A 10,013-nucleotide genomic window follows, 5' to 3' on the forward strand; every position below is an offset into this window, starting at 1 on the left:
ATCGAATTAATCGTTATATGATGAATGTCTGATCTTTTAAATACATAGTGTAAAGATCACAGAGCCATGTTAGCTTTCTAGTATTTCATTTTTTGTTTTGTGTTACGCGTTTTAGAGGACCACATAACGTTTTCCGACTCACTTGGGATCACCAGAAGTTCTCCATAATTTTAATGAATTTTAAGTGACAGAGTCAGTCAGTCAGCAAGTCTAGGTTTTTTTTTTTTTGAAGTTATACTTCTTATGGGAGGGTGAGTATGAAAATTTACTTTTTGACAAGAATGTCAAAGGGATTATGACGCGATCACCCTGGGTAGCAGGGCTGTCGTTTCACCTTTAGAGTAGGCAGTACTTTAGTATTTAAAAATGTTCGCCGCAGTACGGCAAACATAAAACACACAACACGTTGCAAGTTACATGTTTCATGTGGCAAGTTGCATGTGGCAAGTTGTATGTGGCAAGTTGCGTGTGGCAAGTTGCATGTGGCAAGCTGCATGTGGCAAGTTGCATGTGGCAAGTTGCATGTGGTAATTTGCATGCGGCAAGTTGCAAGGGTTGCAAAAAGCTCACATTTCAGCTCAGCTCAAATTTGAGCTAGGTACCATAGCTTAGCTCATTTGAGCTGAGCTGAAAGTGAGCGCCCCAACTTCCAACGCCTATATCTCGGAATTTTGAAGAAAATGAAAAAAAATTTTTAGATGCCAAAAGGTAGCGGGGACTCTAACCTACATTTGGGTACAACTCACATCCCTGTAGGTCCACGCGTTCTCAAACCGGGAGAATTTAAAAGTAAAAAAAAAATAGGCACGATTCTGAAAAAATAGGCATGATGTGGCGGTTTAACATGGAAGGCGATTTTTAAAAAATCTGACAATGTGCAAAGCGTAGGCCCATGACACAAGCTATCATTTGGCATCACTCCCAAAAATTGCTCTCAAGCGGTTTAGCTTCCAGGAGCGTTCAAAGATTCGGGGATTTTTCGAAAACCCCAACTTTCAAACGCGATTTTCTCGGAATTTTGAAAAAAGTCGAAAAACCGGATTGTACCGACATTTTTTTTATGATAAAAAAAGAAATATTTTACTAAAAAAATAGAAATATATTTACTATTAAAAAAACCAAGAGAAAAGATCACGAAAAATTATCTGTTTTATTTATAAAAATATCAATGTGTTAAAATAATTCCATTAATAACTAGAACCAAACATCTTAAGCTATGGTGTTTTATAAAAGTTTAAAATATCTTCATATTTCATTATACTTTCCAAATAAAAATCAATGTATCCTCTCACCCATCACAGCTATAAGATCACTTTACCTTTGCTCACCCAACAGCTCAGCTCAGCTCAACCATCAGCTCAGCTCACTTTCAGCTCAAATGAGCTGAGCTATGGTACATAGCTCAAAAGTGAGCTAGCTCAAAATTTAAGCTGAGCTGTGAGCTGAGCTCAGCTCACTTTTGAGCTTTGTAGCAACCCTGCAAGTTCCATATTACAACATAAGTAAATTTCACAGAATAAATTGAAAACTACATGGACGCAAGGAGGATGAAAGAATTAATTTATTGTTCACTTGATAAAAATGTAAAAAAACGAAGTGTGGATTAATTAATTTAATAATAGAAATTAAAAATATCAAATGAAATTCATTTACATATACTGAATGAGAAGTATAACTTCAGTCGCGTGTACATGTGTACACACACTCTTTTTTTGTATATTTCAGAAAACTGTTCATGCTAAGAAGCCGAAATTTTCTGAAGTGTTTGCTGTATAATAATAATGTAAGGGTGGAAAATGGTCTGTGTTAATTCCTGTTAACCCTTTCGGACCCAGCGTTACTCTCATGTAACATATTTTTAAAAATTTGTAAGAAACGTTCCATTAAAATTTTTTCTGAAAAAATTGAAAGATAATAATGCCTAGTTACTTAATTAGTACAAAAAGTTAGTCAAATATCATACTTTTAATTATTTTTTATCGAAAAAGGGACTGAATTTCACATTTTTTTGTTTTTTTTTTTTTTTGCAAAATATTTTTTTATATATGGTCATAATTTTGAAAAAAAGATATGAAAAATGTTAATCCAGAAAGTGTTTTGTTTTTTGGCATAATTTTGAAAAAAAGATATGAAAAATGGTAATCCAGAAAGTGTTTTGTTTTTTGGCTTAAAAGAAGTAGCATACATTTTTGTTCTATTAAAAATTATTTTCCCAGTTGTCCGACTTTTTTTGGTAATCATAGACAGTGCATGTTACTTATATATAACATGAGAGTAACATATAAGTTTTGCTATTTATTATTTTGAACTTATTGCTATTCATATAATTTGATTTTCATAGCTTGGGTTCGAAAGGGTTAATAATGGTGTAGTTCCAAAGTTGCCTCTACCGTGCCTCTTGATGATTATTTTTGCCAATTCATCAAAAGTCGAAAGGTTTTTTTTTTTTTTGGCTAAACAGTATAGTTTAAAAAAATATATACAACTATTCAACACACAAAATTATTCTGTTTACCATATGATTCATGACAATTTTTTCGATACGAGTGATTAGTGAAACGTAGAAATCAAAAGGTAACAATTAAACTCTCTTAAAGTTAACATAATCTTGTTATAACATTTTTTACTAAGTATCATCGTTATTTGAAAAACTGTTAGTGAACTCTAAATTGGAATTCCCCACTGGATATGCAAGAAATTCACATCCCATACATCAATTTCCAAGACATGTCTACAGATATCAATAATTTTATGCCATCGACTTTGTACAGTATATCAACAAAATTGTTTTGGTCTTCATTCTGGTAAATTGTAACCTCTTACGTTAAACGAATTTTGTACCAAGGCCTTTAAGGTAATAAAATTTTCTATAATTGAGTTGAGCATCATCTCTTTGAGCTTAATTGTTTCCAAAATATTGCGATTTGAGTTTTGTCAATTTGGTCTATTGGTCCATTTCTTTACTACTTTTTTTTCAATACAGGTCTTAGAACAAGTAGGCCAGTTCACGAGTAATTTTGCCGTTAAAGATAAGCAACTCATTTTTTAAGGCTTCTTGCCTAAATTACACGGTATAACACTCAAAATATACGCGGGCGGGGACCTATCACGTTTTGTAGAGCTAGTCGCACTGATTACGAAACGGTATTTAAAAAGCCCCTTACACCCCAAAAATCTGGAGTTGGGGGCTAAAAACGGTTTTTTTTACCTTCACCCATTGAAAATAATCTAGCTTCGTCAAATTTTTACCCATTTTATATACAACATGTAACTCGGTTAAACCACCTAGAATTTATAAACTGTCAAAGTTCAAAAATTCCATTTTTTTCGTCATTTACCCAACTTCGACATCAAATTAAAGTATATATTTTCACAACAACATGTTGTTTTAAAAATATATACTAAAATAATATTTATTTCCAAATCAAACGAGGTATTTTTTATGGAAATCAGTTTAAAATTGGATTTGAAAAAAAAAATTTACGATTTCAACCCAGATACAGAAATTCCAACTTTAAGGTATAGAACAAAAATGTTGTTTTGGCACGTAGTAGGATAACTTGGGCGTCAGGATTTAATAACTGGTTTTTGTAGAGGAGTTCAATACAAACATTTTTTTCTTTTTTTGGGGTGGGGGGGGGGGTCTATCTCCCCCCATTTAGGCGGGAGGGGCAGTTTTCTAAAACAAAATTAACAAAATAAAAAAAATTATCAAAAAACAACGGCAACACTTACAGTAATAAATGTACCATTTCCCAAAGGGAAAATTGTACATTTAATTCTAATTTTTAAATCAATATATTATAACCAATAGTTTTTGAAATAATCGATTTCAAAGTTAAAAATAGGCGAAAAAAAATTTTCAAAACTCATTTTATACTATTTTTGTCTAGACTGTGAATTTTAATAAAAAAAAAATTACTCACACAGAAAACTGCCTCAATTGGTTCCTTATCGAACAGTGAAAACTATATGTTTCTATGTCAAAAAAAAACACCCTTTTACTTAGAGTTTCAAAAATACATTGAAATAATGTGTCTTTCGGCTAGATTGTTTCAACATAAATTTTCCAGCTTGAACAACCATCACTTCCTCCCCTGCTCTTCCGCTTTAAATGTGGTTTAAAAAATAAAAAACAAAAAAAAAAAAAAACAAACAGTAGAATGCTATAAAGGATGAAATTCTGCGTCAATACCAATCATAAAAATTCATGAATTAATTTTCATTACTGGACTTACACAAAAGTTATGAAAACATTATAGAAAAAGTGATTAATTTTATTATTAACCTTCTAAACTTCCAACGTATTTTATAAAGTTGCATGATAATAACTTCCTTACAAAAATAATGCTCCTATTTTCAGTCTACATCATCAAATTATTATTTCCTTCTACTTAAGTCTTTTATTTTTTAATCCATCCTTCCATATCGTGAACACTTTTCTAAATTCCATTTCATTGTTCGATATAATCTTCAACATACTTTTTTGTTCATTCAAGTTGACACCATAAATGCCATTTCTATTTTTAAGATATATCCTTCCACACCCACACTCATTCGCCAAATTGCATCCGAAAATAAAATCACAACCTTTAGCTTTAATGAGTTTTCCCGGAATCAGATTCATTCATCGAACAAGAAAGAAAAAAAAAGGACTAAAATGGCAAAAGGCCGTCATCAAAAATATTTCCATCCCAAAGAAAGCTACAACAAAAGTGCATCGTCATCCTTGAAACTGTCTCTATATACATAGATATGAAACTGTTTGTGTGTGTGTATTTAGTTTGAAATTTGAGAACAATCTCAAAGGATAAGCTTCCAAATCCAATTTGTGTGCCAGAGGAACAACTTTATAGATTTTGTGCTATCCTTGCACACCGACAATATTACCACGGGCCACGGGACCATGCACGAGAAGAACGAGACGAGAACCGTTTTCGGAGAGCTAAAAATAGTTTTTATTTTTCATACCAAACAAACTTATTGGCCATTTCGTATGCATGGAGTGGCTATCACGTTTGTCCGGAAATACCATCGTAGATAATTGAAATTGCTATTCCTGACTTAATGCTCAGAGCTTTGTGTCTGTCTGGCTTTCTGGCTTCGGGCTAAGGTTATACTATAAAGTGAAGACCACAGCCACAAATAAGGACTAATGACTGTATATTTTATTATATAGCTTCTGAATCTTCTTTTCTTGATGCTTAAAATAATAAAATTGCTAAATAATTTATGATATTTGGATGAGGATGTCCTCTGAATGCAAGAAAAGACGTGGATGCTCCGAAATTAAGATTTGCATTGAATGTGAAACCAATTTAGATCGCTATCTATCTACTGACTACTACTGCTGTTGCTGCTTATAGAAATCTTGAGAGTATTGTGGCCGCTTCTTTGCCAGCCTCTTTGTTAAATGGGAAAAATCTTTACGAATCCTTAGTGCATTTGGGATAAAATATTCAAGTGGAGTTTATTATTATTATCGAAAAAGGCAATGGAAATGTATTTTTGTCTGGGATTATAACTTTCAATCGTATTAATTTGAGCAATCAAAGTTTTTATAATAATAATAATAATAATTAAAAGTTGGCGCCAGTCGTGGTCAATTAATAAGTTGTTAATTTAAGTTTGAGAATAAAACAAAATATTTGAATTGAGATAAAATTGAGAAGAAGTTAAAGTTTTTCTCTTTTTTTCGCCAATGCGTTTTAAGTGGCATCAGCCTAATGCTGAATTCAAATATGGTGATCTCGCTAAATTCTTTCCATTTTATAGCATATTCCAAAATAAGAATATTCTTGCAAGAAGGTTCAAAAAAATAACTTTTTGAAAATATTTTATTGATTCTGGTCGGCAAAAAACAACAAAAATTTTCGGGAGCAAGAACTTTGTTAGGTGATTTTCATTGACTTAAGTGTGCTGAATTCAAAACTGTTTACATATTCATTCTATCACGTCTAAGTTTTGAGCTACACTTATCCTTATAGTTACACTTATCCTTATCCTTATTATTTTCACTGTAAACTCTCAAAAACTAATTTTCAATTAGGTTCTTTTTGATATTTGGTAAAAAATATATATTTTTCCGTAATATCGCTATTGTTTTTTTTTTTTAAGTCCAAATCAAAAGACGCAAACTGGAATTTGGTTCAAAAAATCATTCATCACTTTGAAAAAAAACAAACAAGTTTTTGAAATATTTGTCATAAATTTCTTTTTTCAATGTCAAAATATAATTTGAAAAAAAAAAAAAATAAATACATTAAGGACGTTTTAATATGGCGTTTTGAGATTGCATAATAATTGCATTAACTGTGATGTAATTCCACGTCAAATGTACGTACATAAATAACGCGTTTTTGACCTGTTAATATTCAAGTATTTCAAAAACGTGACGTGCCAGTGAAATTTTGACTTCGGATTCGGAGTTCGGACTTAGCACACAAAAATTTCTTAGAAAAGTAGGGTTTGGTTGAAGCTCTATTTTCGTTGCCGACCAGTGTTATCACTTGGTAACAAGGGTTTTGTTTCATTAAGTTTGAAGATTTTTGGGGTTCCAAATCGAATTCGAAATTGAAAATTTTCTATCAGCTCGCGTTTCGATCGATTTTTCTAATCGATTTTTTGCTATTTTCTTTTCAAGAATTTGCCTAGCTTTCAGTGGCTCTGTTTCAGGTACAAAACAATACTTTTCTAAAGTTGTTGGGTGTGTTGAAGTCGAACCTGAAATCAAAATTTTTCTCCGCGTTTTCAAGATGATATTCCAGTTCCAAAATCTCAATAATCGATTTTTTGCTAGTTTTTAAGCATTTTCTGTACCTGTGTCCCCAAACTAGAGCTGCTAGAAAAAAAAAAAAACTGATTGCAAATTTGAAATCGGTGATGCCAATTTACTAAAATACAAGAAAACTTCATAAAACATAAATAAGGTGTAACTTAGTTTACCAGAGTTTTGATTTACTGACTAACCTGTAAAATGTGAAATTGACGTTGTTTGATTAAATATTTGTTATTTTTTGTCCTTAATTTAGATGGTTTATTTTTTGTATCGTTCCCTGATGATGGTTCTGCTGCTGAGAACCGAAATGCATTCGTATTTAATAAAAAGAATTTAAAATTAAAATAACTAGTTTTGTTTTTTTTTTACGATTTTTGAGGACAACAAGATAAAAAAAAACAGCGTTAATTTACTAGACCAGTGCCAATCCGGTTTTCAGAGGGCAAAAGTTGAAAAAATTATTAGCAGCATAGTGGTGGGAAAATTTAGGATAAATGGTGTTTGAAAGGGGGGTGGGTGGGCGAAAAAGTGAGGTGGGTGTCAAAATCGTGGTTTTTTACGATTTCTGTCAAAGGAAGACCTCCTATCGAAAAAAGTTAAAAGCAAAAGTTGTAGATCGTAAAAATCACTACAACTTTTACTCAAACCATTTTTTTATATAACCTCAAAATATTGAAAAAAATGCAAAAATACAATTTTATTTTGTATTTTTATCTTTTACAAAAATGGTTGGATTTTATCAAAACTTGGTCAAAAATTACTTTTTATATTTTCTATCTATTTAAAATGTTTTTTGAACAAAAAGTAAATTTTTGGATTTTTGACGAATTTAATTTGAAAAAATAGCCTATTTTTCAAACAAAAAAGTTACCGAAAAAATTTCGAACAGGGCAGAAAAAATCGAATGCCTTGTGCAATTTCCCTAGTCAAAAAGTTTTTTTTTTTTATAGAAATCAAAATATATTTTTCTAATGGTTTTTGTGCGCTGAGCTCGAATCCGAAGTCAAAAAAATTCTATCACATCACGTTTTTGAGATATTACCATGCAAATCATCACAAAAATAGTGTTTTGGACGTTCAAAATTCAATATCCCAAAAACTTTTCACGTTAGAGCTATTTTAATGCTAGATTCAAATTAAAAAGGTCAAAGGCCATTAGAAAAGTATAATTTAAATTCTATGGAAAGTTATTTCTCGCCAATATTACTGTCATTTATGGAAAAATCGATTTTTAAAATCTTTTTTTTTTAGTTCTTTTCAATTTTTCTCAATATTTTCTAAAACAAAAGTATAGTTTTTCCACACAATCTTAAATAATAGGTTTTAATCTTAATAATTGCACTCGAAACTTTTCAAAAATCAAAAATTTATTCGGTAACTTTTTTGTTTGAAAAATAGGCTATTTTTTCAAATTAAATTCGTCAAAAATCGAAAATTAACTTTTTGCTCAAAAAACATTTTAAATAGATAGAAAATATAACAAAGTAATTTTTGACCAAGTTTTGTTAAAATCCAACCATTTTTTGTAAAAGATAAAAATAAAAAATAAAAAAATTGTATTTTTGCATTTTTTTTTAAATATTTTGAGGTTTTTGTTTATTTACAGGCTATAAATATTTAAATGTCATACATTTCAAAATAATTTTTCTTATACGAGTACGAGTAAGACCCATTGTCTTACGTTTTTCTCATTTATTTTTTATCTGCACAAACAAATTTAAATAGTTAAGTTCAAACTTTATAAAATAAATCTATGTCTTATTTTCTTTTCAGGTTACCCGCCAAAGTATTGATGCATGCAAGAACTATTTCCGTGATGACTTAATTAAGGCTGATTGGGCTCTGATGGTTGAGCTAAAGAAGACGTTTGAAATTTTGTAAATAAAAATAAAAAAAAAAATTAGAAAAATACAATGAGAACAACAAAACAAGATAATGAATTAAATAAAATGAATAATGTAACGAGATTTAGCTGTAAGTGTGATTTTTTTTTTCTAAGTCGAGGCCAACTTAAAATTGTTTAAAAAAAAGAAGACGGACACTATTTGATAAAGAACACAATTATTTAGGTTTTATTTTTGTTTAAATTTACTATTTAAGTTTGTATTTTTGAATGATAAAAATAACAACCTTTCATAGCTAACTATAATATCTAAATATAGTGTTAAAACTTAATTTATTAAATTATTTTTAACTACGTTTTGACTCGATTTTATTGTATTTTAAGAAAACAAAAAAAAAATGTAAAGCAAACAAAAATAAAATAAAAACTTACAAAGCTATGACACTTATTCAAAAAACACATTTTATATCGATTTATCTTGAATTAAAAATATTAAATAACAATGCAAACTTAAAATTAAAATTGATTTTTTTGGAAAAGAAAAATGTTGAAAAAATATGAAAATAAGCTTGTTCTTTAACAATTCAATATTTGATTGAAAAAATAATTTTTAATAAAAAAATATTTTTAAAATAATTGAAATAAATAGTTTGTTTTCTTGTTGACGTTAAGAACTAAATAGATTAGGAAAGTAACTTTGTCGAGTTTTAAGGCGTCCCAAATCTGAAAGCCCTACTGTGAGCTAAGAGAAATCCCAACTCATAGATGTCAAAGTTCGGACTAAAAAATAAAAATATCCAATAAAGTAGAAACCAATAACTTACATCTCCGAAAATTGAAACTAAAAGAGCATTTCAATATAAAAAACCCCTTGCCGAAAAAATTACATTTTAAAAAATTTCCTCCAAATTCATCGAGTGAGACATCAAAAAAAAAGATCTCTTTAAGCTCTAATCATAACTGAAAACCAAAAGTTTTTTGGACGCCTGATTGCTGAGTTATTTGCATCCAGACATTTTTTTCTTCGGAGGCAGAAAAAAGTTTTGGTTCACAGATATTAGTTCCCAGTGAACATGCCCTTGCATTTAGCTAAAAAAAAAAATATTTCTATTTTTTTCGGATTTTCTCAAAAAAATCAAGGTTAACCCCTGCCGAAAATTTTACATTTTAAAAAATTACCTCCAAATTCATCGAGTGAGACATCAACAGAAAGGTCTCTATAAGCTCTATTCATAACTGAAAACCATAAGTTTCTTGGACGTCGGAGGCAGATAGATATTTCTGGACTTAAGTCTAAAAAAAAAATTTAGTTCACATTTGGTGTAGCGTTGTGTCGCTTTGTGTCGCGTTGTGTCGCGTTGTGTCGCGTTGTGTCGCGTTTTGTCGCTTTGT

At 30.1% G+C, this 10,013-nt stretch overlaps 1 protein-coding gene across 1 annotated transcript in view; it reads left to right on the forward strand.

Annotated features, from left to right (window-relative positions):
- Positions 1–9,267, forward strand: part of LOC129912372 (eukaryotic translation initiation factor 5B) — a 156,231-nt gene extending 146,964 nt beyond the window's left edge. Inside the window, exon 9 of the mRNA XM_055990579.1 lies at positions 8,552–9,267. Coding sequence (XP_055846554.1) covers positions 8,552–8,659 — 108 coding nt within the window. The 3' untranslated portion in view covers positions 8,660–9,267. The remainder of the gene's footprint in view (positions 1–8,551) is intronic.
- Positions 9,268–10,013: the final 746 nt, after the last annotated feature.

This window comes from Episyrphus balteatus, chromosome 2 (genome assembly GCF_945859705.1).
Source record: "Episyrphus balteatus chromosome 2, idEpiBalt1.1, whole genome shotgun sequence".
In the NCBI taxonomy this organism is placed as follows: Eukaryota; Metazoa; Arthropoda; class Insecta; order Diptera; family Syrphidae; genus Episyrphus; species Episyrphus balteatus.